Source organism: Jaculus jaculus, chromosome 6, assembly GCF_020740685.1.
Source record: "Jaculus jaculus isolate mJacJac1 chromosome 6, mJacJac1.mat.Y.cur, whole genome shotgun sequence".
NCBI lineage: Eukaryota > Metazoa > Chordata > Mammalia > Rodentia > Dipodidae > Jaculus > Jaculus jaculus.
In genome coordinates, this window is record NC_059107.1 from 119,984,073 (window position 1) to 120,000,946 (window position 16,874).

The 16,874-nt window shown below is 39.2% G+C and overlaps 1 protein-coding gene across 12 annotated transcripts in view; it reads right to left on the reverse strand.

Moving 5' to 3' along the window:
- Osbpl8 (oxysterol binding protein like 8) overlaps positions 1-16,874 on the reverse strand; it is a 229,757-nt gene that overhangs the window by 80,806 nt on the left and 132,077 nt on the right. For 7 of the 12 annotated variants that reach the window (XM_045151710.1, XM_045151707.1, XM_045151715.1 and 4 more), the window contains 2 exons: positions 13,685-13,721; positions 10,574-10,705 (listed from right to left, as the gene is read on the reverse strand). In XM_045151710.1, the coding sequence (XP_045007645.1) occupies positions 10,574-10,705; positions 13,685-13,721 (169 nt within the window). The remainder of the gene's footprint in view (positions 1-10,573; positions 10,706-13,684; positions 13,722-16,874) is intronic. The other 5 variants (XM_045151711.1, XM_045151709.1, XM_045151714.1 and 2 more) reach the window with 3 other exon arrangements.

The window sequence follows — 16,874 nt, forward strand, 5'->3', positions numbered from 1 at the left end:
CTGGGTTTGAGGAGAAATAGAAGGTGACTGAAAGAGTAAAATCAAGCATGCATAAGATCCTTGAGTGAAACAAGTTAGGGACCTTGCAGTTGATGCTATGAGTTGCTGGTTTCCATTAGCAGGTCCAAGTGTTGCTACCCTGGATGCACTTAGAAACCTTTATAAACATACATTAATAGGCCTCACCCTAGAGATTCTGAGTGAGTAGTAAATTGTGTGTGTATCTAAGCAAAGCTCACAGGTGATTTCCAGATAGGCCATGGCTCCAGACAATAGGTAAGTCACTGCTGAGAATGGGAGATGCACAAATGGTGGCAAGCCTCTAGCCCATTCATTAAATCATACACTTGAATAATGGAACATGGTATATATTACAGAATTTTCTATTCTTCTTTGTTCATGTTGTTTCACTCAGAGATCTACTTTATAGTATCCATGTGTCCTCTGTCTCTGACCACATGAACCAGTCTATACTTTATCACATCCTAATTTAATATGTAAAAATTCTTTAATATTTTATTTACTTATTGATTTTTTTGAGGGGGGCAGACAGAAACGAAGAGATAGACAAAGAGAGAGAGAGAGCTAGAGCACCAGGGCCTCTAGCCACTGCATACAAACTCCAGAACATGCACCTCCTTGGATATGTGACTTTACATGGGTACTGGGGAATCAAACTTGGGTCCTTGGGCTTGCAGGCAACCACCTTAACTGCTGAGCCATCTCTCCATCCCATTAGGAAATAATTTTTTAATTGGTTCTTTTGTCAAGAAAGAAGAACCGGTAGATATATATGGTCCTAACAGTTGTACCTACAACTAGTAGGTTGTAATATTTTGTAGTGTAGCTACAAAGTGATGAAAACCTAATTTTAAATAGTGACAGTAAGAAAGAAAGTACAAAGGGAAATACATCTAGGTGTGATCCCAGGATTTGAGAAGTGGAGGTAGGACAGTCAAGAGTTCAAGGTTATGCATACTGAGTTTGAGAATAGCCTACCTGATATATGACCCTAACTCAAATAAGAGGAGGGGACATCTTGACACTACATCTGCAAAATAAATCACAGTAAATATTCTTTGTAATTTGGGGGTTGATTTCTTTATATAAAAAAAGAGCACGAATCATAGAGAAAAAAATGATAAATCTGGGCTCACTGAAATTAAAAACATCTGCTCTGACAAAGAAACCAAGAAGACAACAACAAGGCGTGCCAAGACTGGAAGAAAACATCATATGCATAGACATCAATGGATGACACTAAAATATATTAAAGGACTCTTCAAACTCAATAATAATAATATACAACACCAATTTAAATGGGCTAAATATGAACTAACATTTCATAAAGGATATGTAAGTGGCCAATAATATAAGATACCCATCAGTATTAGTCATTAGGAAAAAGGAAAAACAAACCAGGAATACTCCATGACTCCACTACCCACCTACTAGAGTGGCCAAAATTAAAAGGATCAAGGATGCAGACCAACTGGCCTATTCACATTTCTAACAACAATATAAAAATGGAATAACTACATTGGAATAAAGTTTGAAGCCAGGCATAGTGGCACAAGCCTATAATCCCAAGCACTTAGACAGCTGAGGCAAGTGGAACCTAAGACTAGTCAAAGTCAGCCTGGGCTAGATAGTGAGATCCTACCCACCCCCAACCCTCAAAAAGAACTTCCAAAAGCATAATGTTTGGCAACTTCTTTTATATGCATTAACTCATGTTAAAAAATCTTATGTTCTAAGAATATAATCTTTATCTTATTAATAATTCAAACATAAATGAATATATAAATATGCTTAATTTCTCTAGTATATTAAAAAAAGATAAAAAATTATTAACACTGTAAGTTATTTCATATTGTATTAGCTAGCAATAATACCCTTAAGTACTACCCAGAAAAAATGTGCCTAATAGGATTATGTCAAGACATAGTAGCCAGAATCATTTTTGAATACTAGAGTTTCAAAAATATATAAATTAGACTGAAATTTAAAATGAGCAAGCTCCAGCTGTATCTAGGTTCAAGTTCTAGCTCTATTATATACTAACTGTATACACTTGGTCAAGGAAATTACCCCTACTAAGGAAGCTATCATTACTAACTGCTCATTTTCCTACCTTATAAAATGAGTCAGGTGTGGTGGTGCACAATTTTAACCCCAGCACTTGGGAGGCAGAAGTAGGACAACCGCCATGAGTTCAAGGCCACCCTGAGACTACACGGTGAATTCCAGGTCAGCCTGGACTAGAGTGAGACCCTACCTCGAAAAACCAAAAAAGAGAGAGAATAATGACTTATATAACATAAAGTTCTTGCAAAAATTCCATGGGTTAATGCACACAAAAGCACTTAAAGTGACTTAAACTTTTATTGTTATTATCAGTATATTTTTGTAACTCTAATTCTTTCCATTCAGAAGGTATGGTAGGCCTATCAAAGCTTTCTAGACATGTTTCATCTCCTTATCAGTCACTTAATCAGAACCAAGAGCTAACAGAAATATCTTACTTCAAATAAACTTCTAACCTGAAAACTGGGATAGAGAACTTCAGAGGTGAGCCACAGGGAGATACTTTGCTTTACAAAAAGTCAACAGGTTTAGTTTAACAAACAAGTGTATCTAGTATGTAACTCACTCTACAAATATTAATTTATCTGTTCCTCACCTCACCCCAGAACAATTAGATGTAAATCACGATGCAAGGAACACTGCTATAGTTCTTAATTTTATTTGGTTTTAGTTTTGTTTATTTATCTGCAAGGGGAGAGGGGAGGGAATGTATATGATGGGCATACCAGGGCCTTTTGTCACTGCAGATTCCAGATGCATGTGCCACTTGGTGCTTCTGGCTTCATTTGAGTACTATGGAAATGAACCTGGACCACCAGGTTTTGCAAGCAAATACATTTAACTGCTGAGCCATCTCTATACCACCTGTTTTTCTTTTTTTTTTTTTCTTTTTCTTTTTTGAGATATGGTATCATGTAGCCCAGACTTGCCTAAAACTCACTATGTAGCAAAGACTGGCACTGAATGCCAGAGAAATTCTAAGTGTACTTCCAGAAGATGGTACAATATAGCATAATAGGCTGAAATGTATATCTTCAAACCACATATTGTCATTTTAGTTAAAATAATAATTATGGTTATTGTTAATATAATTATTATTCAGTTATTATGAGTCATTACCTTCCAGGCTCTGTCCTAAGCTTTTAAAATATATATTAAATTATCTTAAATCTTTATAACAATATGATATGCTAAATAAACACCATTATTCATTGACTGGAGAGATGGCTTTAAGGTTTTTTTGTTGTTTTTTTTAAAATTATTTATTTATTTATTTGAGAGAGACAGACACAGAGAGAAAGACAGATAGAGAGAGAGAATGGGCGCACCAGGGCTTCCAGCCTCTGCAAACGAACTCCAGATGCGTGCGCCCCCTTGTGCATCTGGCTAACGTGGGACCTGGGGAACTGAGCCTCGAACCGGGGTCCTTAGGCTTCACAGGCAAGCGCTTAACCGCCAAGCCATCTCTCCAGCCCAGTTTTTTTGTTTTGCTTTGTTTTCCTGAGGTAGGGTCTCACTCTAGCCCAGGCTGACCTGGAATTTACCATGTAGTCTCAGAGTAGCCTCAAACTCATGGCGATCCTCCTACCTCTGCCTCCTGAGTGCTGGGATTAAAGGTGCGGGCCACCATGCCTGGCTAGCTTTAAGGCATTTTTAAGGTGTGTGCCTACAAAGCCAAAGGACCTTGATTCAATTCTCCAGGACCCATGTAAGCCAGCTGCACAAGGTGGTGCTTGTGTCTGGAATTTGTTTGCAGTGGCTGGAGGCCCTGGTGTGCCAATTCGTCCTCCCCCCCCAATCTCTCTCTCTCAAATAAATAAAAAAAATTTTTTTTAACTATTAGGATTTTATCAACCACAGAAACATAACATAGATGCAAAATGATTAATTTCTTTTTTTTTACATTATGAAAGTATCTTTGTTTAGATTTCAGATTCAGCACATGTATCAAAGACAAATAAACATTATGTAAACAAGAGAATAACAGAAGCCACAGGATGAGGAGGAACAATGTGAGACTCTGTACTTCAAATATGACGTGATTAGCACATTTATGACCCCACAGTGAACATCCATTCCATCTACAAGATTGGCATGATGCTGGGTCCATGAACATTTTGACACAGAGGACAGAGTAGGACAAAAATGATGCGACAGAGCTGGGCGTGGTGGCGCATGCCTTTAATCCTAGCACTCAGGAGGCAGAGGTAGGAGGATCGCCATGGGTTCGAGGCCACCCTGAGACTACATAGTGAATTCCAGGTCAGCCTGGGCCAGAGTGAGACTTTACCTCGAAAACCTAAAAAAGCTCACGATGCGACACCAGAACAAAGGAAGGACTGCTTGGCAAGAGGAAGGGTTCCGTAATGGGAGGGGATTACAATCAACTACATTGTGTTAACATATAATTCAATGTGGATTCTAAGGCTAATATTATAAACTTATGTTTGAAAACTTACCCTTAAGAAAAGTTTGTAAACCATTAAAAATACAGGCTAAAAACAGAACAGTTCTTGAATGAAGAAACACAAATGGCCAATAAAAAATTTTAAAGTGTTCAACCTATGTTGTGGTTTCAATCGGATAAACTCAAGTGTTTTGAATGTTATGTCTCCCCAAATGGTAGCAATCTGGGAGGTGGAACCTTGCTGAAAGAGGTACTTTGTTGGGGGGTGGGCTTAGGAGTTGTGATATTTGAATGTGAATGCATGTCCCCCATAGTCTCAGGTATTTTTGATTAAGGTTAAGCAACCTTAAATCCCCAGCAGCTGGAGGCAATATCACTGGGGGCAGATCCTGGAGTCTAGCCCTAAGGTATGTTTGGGGACACATCTAAATTCCAACCTAAAGGTGTGTGGAGAGCACTTTGAGCTCTGGCTGTGCTTACATGCTGCTTTTGGTGTTTGTTGGCTGTTTGGTGGTTTCTCTCTGCTTGGATCTATGAAAGAAAGTCAGCTTCTTTCACCATTGATGGGATTTCTCCCTGGATCTGAAGCTTGAAATAAATCCCTTCCTCCCATAAACTGTGTCTGGTTGGTTGTTGGGCCCAGCAATATGAAGCTGCCTACAACAGGGGTTTTAGTCAGATTCCTGTTACCAGAGTTCAATGTAGTACCCTGCTGCTGTTTTCTACCTGCTGTGGTAGAGGTGATGTCCAGACTTTGTCCACACTATGCTTTCCCCTGACATCATGAAGCTTCCCTTGAGACTGCAAGCTAAACTAAACACCTTTCTTTCTTCCCTTCAGCTGGCTTAAGATCAGGTGCTTTATCCTAGCAACAGGAAGGTAACAAGCAGCATCCTTAGCCACCAGGGGAATGAAAATTAAAACTACCCTGAGATGCTGTCTCATCCTTGTCAGAATGATTTTCATGACAAAAAACGAGGGAGAGGGTATTGGGAAAAGAGAAGCCCTTATTCACTTGGGGGGGGGGGGCAAGCAGGACATAAACTAGTATACTCATTATGGAAATCAGTGTGGATGTTTCTCAGAAAGCTAAAAATAGAACTTCCACATAACTCAGCTAAACCATTCCTGTGCATATACTCAAAGGACTCTATATCCTACTGTAGAGATACTTGTTCATCTATGTTTATTGCTGCCCTATTCACAACAACTGGGAATTCAATCACCTAGATGTCCATCAATAATACACAAATAGATGATGAAGATGTGGTACATATATACAATGGGATTGTAATAACAAAAAAAGAAAATACACAATTTTCAGACAGATGGATGAAACTAAAAAACATATTAAGTGAGGGAACCCAGGCTCAGGGGAAAAAAAAATCTACATGTTCTCATATCTGGATCTCAGCTCCTAATTTATATGTATACATATCCATATGGGAATGAGGGAAGGTAGAAGGCAGGAAACTGGAAAGGGGCCCCTGAGAGGGATGAAAATTACTCTCAATTGTAAATGTTATTTATACCTTATTTAAGAACTAAAATGTTATGATTAATTGGATTAATATCTATTTACGAGTTATTTTAAAATCCTGTTTATGTTCTGTTAGGAATTGCTAATTCAAATTTATTTCTAGCCTGATTTTCTCTTCTGATTGGTAATACTACTGACAGTATTATGGCATTCTGTTTTTCTTTCTCTTATTTTTGCACATATCTACACATTTAACTATTTCCATTGAGTTTCAATTTTATTTTGATACTTTTTGTTTTACTTCTCATTAAGTAAATTTAAAGCATTTGGGCTGAATGTGGTACTGCATGCCTTTAAAGGCAAGAGGATTGCTGTGTGTTTGCAGCCAGCCTGAGACTACACAGTGAATTCCAGGTCAGCTTGAAGCTACAGTATGACCTTACTTTGAAAATCAAACAAACAAAAAAATTAAATCATCTAATAATAACAATAAAGAAAAAAACAGCAGGGCATGGTGGCACACACCTTTAATCCCAGCATCCAGGCAAAAGTATGAGGATCACTGTGAGTTCAAGACCACCCTGAGACTACATAGTGAATTCTAGGTCAGCCTGGGCTAGAGTGAGACCCTACCTCGAAAACCCGGGGGGGGGGGGGGAAACACAATTAGGAGAGAATGGGGATGTGGCTTAGTGGTTCAAGACACATGCTCGCAAGCCTGCCAAACTGAGTTCAAGCCTCCTCAACTCCTCAGCAACCATGTGAGACTAGATGCAAAGGAGCACACAAGATCTGTAAATACCAAGCATGTTACCTGGAGCTACTAGTCTTTAGAAGTCAGAAGCCTCTCTTCTTCCTCTTCCTCCTCCTCCTTCACACCCCTCCCCCAATCTCTCTTTTGGTTTTTCAAGGTAGGGTCTCACTCTAACCCAAAGTGATGTGAAACTCTGTATGCCAAACTGGCCTTGAACTCAGGACAATCCTTCTATGTCATCACCTCCTACCTTGCCAACATGCCCCAGCTTTCTCTCTCTACTCTCCCTCCCTCTCCTTCCCCAACCCACTGCCATGTGATAACTTACTATATCCAGTATGGATACCCTGAACAAAGATAAAGTCCCTTAGAAGGATAGGGCAGGATCATGCAAGATTTAATCACAATCATCAGAATGCAATATACCTTAAAACTTGAAAGTTGTTCAGTTCTGGATTTTCCCATTGAATAATTTTTAACTACAACTCAGTGAGTAACTAAAAGTACACTAAGTTAAAAATAAGGCAGGTAAAGTGGGATTATTTCAGGTTTTAACCTTTTTAATTTCAATTTTTTATTTTATTTTACATTTCAAGGTAGGGTCTTGCTCTAGCCCAGAATGAATTCACTATGTAGGGTGGCCTCGAACTCACAGCGGTCCTCCTACCTCGGCCTCCAGAGTGCTGTGACTAAATGTGGGCACCACTACAATCAGTTTCAGATAAACTTTAAAACACAAGATCCAAGTTCTTGGGCCTGAAAGCAGGTCTTCCACTTCAGCTATGGAACAGCCTCAGGAAAACTGACATCATTTTTAGCTGATTTGTAAGTTAGAAAGTATGAACCATGAGCCATTTAAAACCAAGGTCAGAACTAGTTTCCTAATACTTTTCTATTTTGCTGACATCTTCACTGATGGGCAAAAGCAATGTTAGGTAAAACTGCTGGCAACTTAGCAGAACCCAAGACAGGGTTACCAGACAGTATCTGCCACTGAATTCATATGCTCTCAGTGAAATAACATATTTCACTTATAAATGTCCCTGAGAAGGCAATAAGAATCTTAATATTGGGATTGGAAAGATGGCATAGCAGTTATGGTGCTTGCCTGCAAAGCCTAATGACCTGGGTTCGATTTCCCAGTACCCACATAAAAGTCAGATGCACAAGAATGGCATATGCATCTGGAGTTTGTCTGCAGTAGCTGGTGGCCCATGTGTACCCATTCTCTCTCCCTCTCTCTCTCTCTCTCTCTCTCACACACACACATGCACACACACACTCCTCTCTCTCATGGGCAAATAAATAATATTAAACATTTTCTACACATAGATTGAATTTTATTTGTGATAACATGAGAATAAATGCATAAAACACTGTTAGCATATTTTTAATGGTGAAATACTTGTAAGATCTGTGAACACAGACTTCCTTCCCAAAATTACACAATGTTACAAAATCATGCATAAGTAAAGAGCCATTTCAAAGTCATAGCTGGGCTGGAGAGATGGTTCAGCAGTTAAAGGGCTTGCTTGCAAAGCCTGACAGCCTGGGTTTGATTTCCCAGTAGCCATGTAAAGCCAGATGAACAAAGTGACACATGCACCGGGAGTCCATTTGCAGAGGCAAGAGATCCTGGTGGTGTCTTTCTTTCTCTCTCTCTCTCTCTCTCTCTCTCTCTCTCTCTCTCTCTCTCTCTCAAATAAATAAATATAGTAAGAAAAAATTTTAAGTCTTGGCACACCAATAGGTTTGCTTTTTAAAAATTTTTTATTTTACTTGCAAGCAGACAAGAGAGAGGGAGGGAGGGAACACGGGCATGTCAGGACCTCTAGCCACTGCAAACATACTCCAGATACATGTGGCACTTTGTGCACTTGGCTTTACATGGGTACTAGAGAATCAAACTCAGGTCATTAGGGTTTGCATGCAAAGCCTTAAGTGCTGAGCCATATCTCCAGCCCAACCAGTAGGCTTTAACTTCATAAAGTGTATTAATGAAAATTTAGATGTCACTTTGCAACCAACATTTAAGAAAATACTATTTGTCAAGGTTTGGTGGACTATCTCAGAAGGATATATATATACATTTATATACTTGTATATGTGTGGTCAGATTTTATTCATACACTTGAAACAAGCCATCACATCACAAAAGATGTGACAATACAGGTAACAGATCTGTAACAACTATCAAATGGTAGAGGCCACAGGTTTTAATGCAAATGTTCAGGACCTGGCATTTTCACTAGTGAGTATATATTCCGATGAAGGGAGTCAGTATTTGAAGTGACAGTTGCATGTATTCCCATGTTTACACTGCTCATAGTGGCCGAGACACAGATTCAACCTGTGTTGACAGATGAATGGATGGAAAAGAAAATCATACACAATGGAACACCAAGCCATAAAAACTTAAATCTCTCACAGCAATGTGAATGGAACTAGAGGTTATTAGGCCAAGTGAAACAAGTCAAGCACAAAAGACAAATATTATTGCTATGGAAATGAACAGAAGCAATCATGCAGAAGCTAAGAAGAACTGATCTCATAGAAATAGATGGAGAACGGGGATTACTAATGGCTGGAAGGGGGGAGGAAATATTGAAAGAAAATGATTTGCAGCTAAGAAAAGCGCAAGGGTTCAAAAGGGAATTACTCTTTAAAACATTTTTTGAAGACAGGTGTCACTATGTAACCCAGCCTGACAATGAAAGAGTAAATGTTCTATGATGTAGTAGAATAACTATTGTTGACAGTATTTAACTGTGTATCTCGAAACAGCAGGGGGGAATTTAAAAGTTTTGAACATAAAGAAAGGTACATGAGGTAAACATATTATTCATATTGACCTTTTAAAATTTTTTTGTTCATTTTCATTTATTTATTTGAGAGTAACAGAGAGAGAGAGAGAAAGAGGGAGGGAGGGAGAGAGAGAGAGAGAGGGAGAGAGAGAGAGAGAGGGAGAGAATGGGTGCGGCACGGCTTCTAGCCACTGCAAATGAACTCTAGACACATGCGCCCCCTTGTGCATCTGGCTAACGTGGGTCCTGGGGAATTGAGCCTCAAACCAGGGTCCTTAGGCTTCACAGGCAAGGGCTTAACAGCTAAGCCATCTCTCCAGGCCTCTGTTTTTATTTTTTTATTTTATTTTATTTTTTTGGTTTTTCGAGGTAGGGTCTCACTCTGGCTCAGGCTGACCTGGAATTCACTATGTAGTCTCAGGGTGGCCTCGAACTCTCGGCGATCCTCCTACCTCTGCCTCCCGAGTGCTGGGATTAAAGGCGTGCGCCACCACACCCGGCCTCTGTTTTTAATTTTATTGAGATAGAGTCTCACTCTAGCTCAAGCTGAAGTTCCAGGCTGGCCTTGAACTCACAACAATCCTTCTACCTTTGCCTTCCAAGTCCTGGGATTTAAAGCATGTACCACCAATGGGCCCAGCCATATTGACATTTTTTATTTATAATCAATTAATCATAAATATTTTCAAATTTCTTAGCTTTAATTTACATTACAGCAAGTATTAACAGGTGAATTCACATAAGCAGAATCTCTTGGAAGTTTTCAATGATGCTTATGATTGTAAAGGAGCCATAAGAACAAAAATGAGAGAGTCTGCGAGTTAGAAGAATGAATTAACTAACCAAGTATGCTAGAGGGAGTAAGGGAAATTAAAGAACTATAAAGGACACTGTGTTCATTCTAAAGTTACTGCAAATGATCCAAACAAAACAAACAAAAATAACCTCATCAAACCAAATAAGAAAAATTTATGGTATACCCAAATGTCATTCTCTTTTCCCCTTAACAAACAAAGAAAAGCCAAGCCACAACTTCTCACCCTGGTTGTGAGGGCTTGCTGGACTGAGACTGTGTGAGTCTTTAGCTGGTGTTGGAGAAGCGTCTTTCCCTGGCCGCTGACTCATCTTGCCTGCTGTCAGAAGTGGAGACTCTTCACTGTGTGCTACAACAGCTCAAGGAGAGAAGGGAAAAATCATTAGCATTAAAGCCACAGGTCTATATAACTGATTACATGGAATAAGATTCATTGAAATAGAATTTGTGACTATATTCATCTTAATGCATAAATAAACTTGCACAAACAATCACTGTGGTTTTATGTTCATTTACTATAAATCTAAGAGGACAGGTTCACCACCAGCCTGGGGAACTTAGTGAGACTCATTTTCAATCAACTAACCAACTGATCAATCAATAGTCTGGATGTAGCTCAATACTGAAGTGCCTACCCAGCATGTGTGAAGCCGTAGGTTTAATTCCTGGCAGCACACACACACACACACACACACACACACACACACACATACACACACCATGGGGCTTTCATTTTACTTGCAAAAAAAATCCATAGTCTAATGACTCAAAGGGTCTGGCACCTGCTTATCTTTCCAAACTCATCCCCACTACTCTCCTGTCGCTCACTTAGTTCCTCTGATAATGGCCACCAAGTTGTTGGGTCAGAGAGCCCTGATGACCCCAAAACATTACAGGCTACTACCAAAGTTCATAATTGTCCACCCGAAGTAGATGGTAAGGCCCTATTGCTGAAGACTCCATATGCTTGGGCTACAAGCTGGAGCTGAGCTGGAAGCCTCCTCCCTGTTGACTGCTGTCAAGATGCTAGAAAGAGCTATGAAACCTTTAAGATAGAAAAGCCATCGATAGTCTTAAACAGCAGTGGATCCTGCAAGTTTCACAGCTGGCCAACCAAGCCAAATGTGCCAACTGGTACAGTGGTCACGTGTCTATTATGGAAAAACCATGCTCTCTCATTGGATAAGGCCTATTCCATGGGAAGTAATCCAAGTCTGGTGCTGAAAATACAAGTTTAACAGGGGCAGTTGCTTTGTTCTTGCATATGTCCACTGACAAATGATTTGTGTTGATAAATACTTGAAAAATGACTAAAAAGACATGGGGTAAATAAATCATTACATTATCTGGTGTAATTTCTGACTAGTGGTTCACCTAATAATGACAGTGTTACAGTGCCCTCTGCTGGTTCTACTTATAGTACAAGTAACTTTCTTTGCTGCTCACATTAGTAATCAGAAATCACTCCAGAATAATTACTAATGCTATGATTAATGTACTAGGTGAACCTCCTAAGGAGAATATAAATCTAACATCTTCTTTACCTTATGAACTCAACTCAATACCAACACTTGAAGAAATTTTAAAGCTTCAAAGTTTGGTGTTTGCCAAGTAGAAGCCAACATAAGATGTACCAAGTAAAATTTAAGTTCTATTTCCCTTGAGATTTATGTTGTTCTACCTCTGAATTTTCTTTTTTATTATTATTACTTTTTTGAGGGAGGGAGGAAGGGAGAGAAGAAGGAAGGGAGAGAGAGAGAGAGAAAGAAAGACAGAGAGAGAGAGTGAGAAAATGGGCATGCAAGGGCCTTTCACCTGATGTGAATGAACTCCGGACATGTGTGCCCCTGTGTGCACGCTGCAGGCTTGCATCACTTTTGCTACTTCTGACTACTAGTGGGACTTGGAGACTTGAACAAATGTCCTCAGGCTTCACAGGCACCTTAACTGCTAAGCCATCTCTTCAGCCCTACCTTTGAATGTACTACTACTCTGACAATGCTAATTGAATAATAAACAACATATTCCAAATAGTACAAATTGTTGAAATTAAAAAACATTTTAAGCCGAGCATGGTAGCATACACCTTTAATCCCAGCATTCAGGAAGCAGAAGTAGGAGGATCAGCATGAGTTCAAGACCACCCTGAGACTACATAATGAATTCCAGGTTGGCATGGGCTAGAGACCCTACTTTGAACCACAACACCACCACCAAAAAAAAAAAAAAAAAAAAAATTCAAAAGGCACTGAGGAGGTGAGGTAGGATTGAGAGTTGGGAGACCAGCCTGGCCTACAAAGTGAGTTTCAGCTCTAAGTGAGACCCTGTCTCAAAAAACTGGTAGTGGGGAGAGAAAGGAATAGAGGGAGAAAGGGAAGACTTTTAATATGTTTTTTATTATCTTTTCATTCAAAAATTATAGACAGATTATAAACAACATTCGGGAAAAAAGAGAACTGATCTAGAACGAAGATTTTTATATATGTATTTTTTATTAGCATATACTAATTGCCTGTAATAATGGATTTCAAATTTATGTCACAATAAACTTTTGACTATTTAGTTAAACCTGAATTCCCCAGCATGGTCCTTCTCCTTTCTGAGTATCAGTGGTAGAACCCTAGGAATCAAGTCTTAGTTTCTTAGATATTTAAGCTTTTAGCTTCAGGCTCTTCATCTATAAAAACTATTATTTTATTAGATGACCTATGGGGTTTCCTCAGTTGAGTAATTTTGGGATTTTTAATATAAAAATTGCCCTAATCATTCTCCAGCTGAGCACTACAAATCCTTAGGGGACATGTTTTATCCACTGTGCATACTCAAGAGCTAGCACAGTGTCTATCCCATCCCCCCAAAAAAAACCTTTTCTTAGTAAAATTTGTTAAAGTGAATCGGATATGAAGAGTGATCTTCCAAATCTCTAAGATGAAACATGTTTTACTTAAACTCCCCAATATAATTTCATAATCAAATTATATAAAAACTCTGCAAACTAAACATTTCCCTACTTTTGTGAAGCTGTGAAGCCACTGGGTCATCCCTTTATGCCTTGTGAGGATTACACAAAGGAATACAATAAGGATGAGGTCCAAAATTATGACCAAAATGAGTTCATGAATCAACTGAGGTTCTCTCTAGATGACCAAGCTATATACATAAACTCTGTCTACAAATCTTAAGAGGGGCAGAGAAACCGACAGGCACTGACTAACCATCTCTAGTCTTTACCTGGAAAGAACAGTAGAAAATTTCAAAATGGAAATACCATTTGCCACTTATAAGTAACATCAAAATATTATGACCCCAAACATGATATTCCAAGTTTGCTACTTACTTGATGGCCCAAGAACATCTTTGCTATCACCAACAAGCTGTTAATGCAGAGGGATTGAGCAGCAGACAAGCAATCCAGACCAAGAAGAAGCAGCAGTGAGACAAAAGGACAAGGAAAACAGTGTTAGTTAGTCCGTCAGTAGGAAGCGCATGCACGTAACCCTCACCGCAGCAATTTACAAGACATTCCCTTTCATATATCCCAGAAATCTTGGCTTAGGTAATACCAAATACTCATTTTAATTCTGGGAAATGAAGGCAAGGAGAGAACAGAATCACCAAAATATTTTATTTTCCATGGTACTTCAAGATAGGGAGTAGAGGAGGTAAAAATTATTTGGAAAAACTGGGCTTGGTGGTACACGCCAAGCACTCAACAGGCTGAGGTAGGAGGATCACCATGAGACCAAGCCAATCTACAGTGTAACTTCCAGATCGGCCTGAGCTACATTAAGGCCCAGCCTCAAAGAATTATTTTTAAATTTAGAAAAAGCTAGCAATAGTAATGTCATCTTATAAGCCTTAAGGAAAACAGGTCATTACAGTTCCTGGGAATGGCTACAATATCATAATGTTGAAGTGTTTTCATAAGATTTAATTAAAATTTTACTTTAGGAACAGGCATGGTGGCACACACCTTTAATCCCAGCACTTGGGGGAGGCAGAGGTAGGAGGACTGCCAAGAGTTCGAGGCCACCCTGGAACTACATAGTGAATTCCAGGTCAGCCTGGGCTAGAATGAGACCCTATCTCGAAAAACCAAAAAAACTTATTTTTTTTTAACTTGTTTTAAGTTTAATGAAACTTGGAAAAGTTAATAAATTGCATGAAAAAAATGTGTAAGTATAAGTGCACTAAGAATTATTCATCCTTAAATTATGACAGCTTAAAACGACACAATACTCTTGTACTAATTAGTTCTGTAGCCATCACAGCACTTACTATGAAGATTTAGTTTTTTACAAAAAAGCAAATGTTCACTGAGTGCTTATGATTATGCCAAGCATTGTGCAAAGAGCTTCTCCAAAGTCTTTAATGAAGTAGAACAATTTTTTTTACAAGTGGCAAAATTAGCCCGAGAAATATTTGTGAGACAACCCAAAGATAAGTTCATTAAGTAAGACAAAATTTTCTTAAGATTCAATAAGTACAAAGCATATTATCTGGAGCTACTAGTCTTTAGGAAGCCAGAAATAAGTCTGAGTGCCTGCCTGCCTGCCTGCCCACCCCACTTCTCATCCCTCCCTCTCTCCCTCCCTCTCTCCTCCCTCACTATATGGTGGCCCTTTATAGCTCTCAAATGAACAATCTACCTGCTGCTGCAGCTAGGACTACAGGTATGTTCCACCTCACCAAAAAGAAGACTCAAGACATAAATGAACTTAAAAGTAACTGGAAAAAAGAATGACTGCAGACCTCTTCATGTAGTAACATTTTTATTGTAGCAGCACTAAAAATGTTGCCTGCAAGTGTCTAGGTCAGCTTTGGTGGGCACACAGGTCTCAACTTGCCTTCATTTCATATACCAAGTACAGTGACAAATCAAAACTAAAATAAGAGCAGCAACAGAATACCCACTGATTATTTCATATTTAACTATAGTGAGGCAGTTGTGACAAAACAAGGTAGCTGTTTGTTTTGGACTTGTCAACTACATGAAGAAATTCTTGTACCCATTATTTGCCTAAAGCGATGGCTACTGAGCAAGTCTAGAGATCACATTCTAATGTCTTAGAGGCATTTATTCTACCTTTTTTTTTTTTGTATTCTGGAGGGGGGAATTGGTGGCCCAGGGCCTCCAAGCACTGTAATCTAACTCCAGACACATGTGCCATCTTGTGTACATGTGTGACCTTGCACACTTGTGTCACCTTGTGCATTTGGCTTTATGTGGGATCTGGAGAGTCGAAAATGGGTCTTTAGGTGTCACAGGCAAGCTCCTTAACCACTAAGCCATCTCACCAGCCCTTTGCTTATTTTTATTTTTTTACAGTTCTCATTTGAGCTTATTCTTTTAGGAACTGAATTCAGTTTCACAGGGTATAGCTTTGTTGACATTGAATCACGTGTGTCAAGTCCTTATTACAATTGGCAAGCTTGAGAAAAGAGTCAAGAGTAAGAGGTTAAAATAGTTGTGGTAGACAATCTAAAATGGTATCCAGTGCCCTCTCTTTCCCGATGTACAACCCCTTCTAAGTGTGAGCTGGAGCAACTTGCTATTGCTGTATTTAGTTGTATGTGTTGTTTTTTTTTTCTTTCTTTTTGTGGGGGAGGTCTTTTGTTTTAAGATGGGGTCTTGTGACATAGCACAGACTGGTCTAAAACTCTTAATCCTCCTGCCTCAGCTTATGGATTACAGGCATGTATAACACATGCTTGGCTCTCTACTTTTTTTTCAATTATATTTATTTATTTATGTAGCTATTTATTTGACAGAGAGAAAGAGGAGAAAGAGGCAGAGAGAGAGAATGGGTGTGGCAGAGCCTCCAGCCTCCACAAACCAACTCCTGACACATGCGCTACCTTGTATTTTTGGCTTATGTGGGCCTTGGAGAATTAAACTTGGGTCCTTTGGCTTTGCAGGCAAACATCTTAACTGCTAATCCATCTCTCCAGCCCAGGGTCTCTACTTCTAATAAAGAGACTATAGCTAGGCATGCTTTTAATCCCAGCACTTGGGAGGCAGAGGTAAGAGGATTGCCATGAGTTCAAGGCCACCCTGAGCCTACATAGTGAATTTCAGGTCAGCCTGGACTAGAGTGAGACATTAACTTGAAAAACCAAAAAAGAGAGAGAGAGAGAGAATATGGCAAAAGTGACGGGTATCTCTCCTAAAACTAGATTGTGAAATGCCTGTGGCTACCATCCGGTTTACAGTGTTTTGCTCTCATAGATAAATCATTGTGGAGAAAGGCAGATGGCCCTTCATGGGGCAGTCTTGTAAAGAGGCCAACAAATACTGAGTGAACTTGGAAAAGGACCTCTGGCCTCCACCCTTCATCTACCCAAACAAGTTTTCAATGAAGATAACAAAATCGCCCTGGAGTCTTAACTGAAACCACATGACAAATATGAGTCACAGTCATCCAAGCTGCTCTTGGATACCTGACCCACAGAATTCGACATAGTAAATGTTTATTGTTGTATGCTAATTAATTTTGGGATTTTTGTTAAGCAGCAAAAAAATAAAT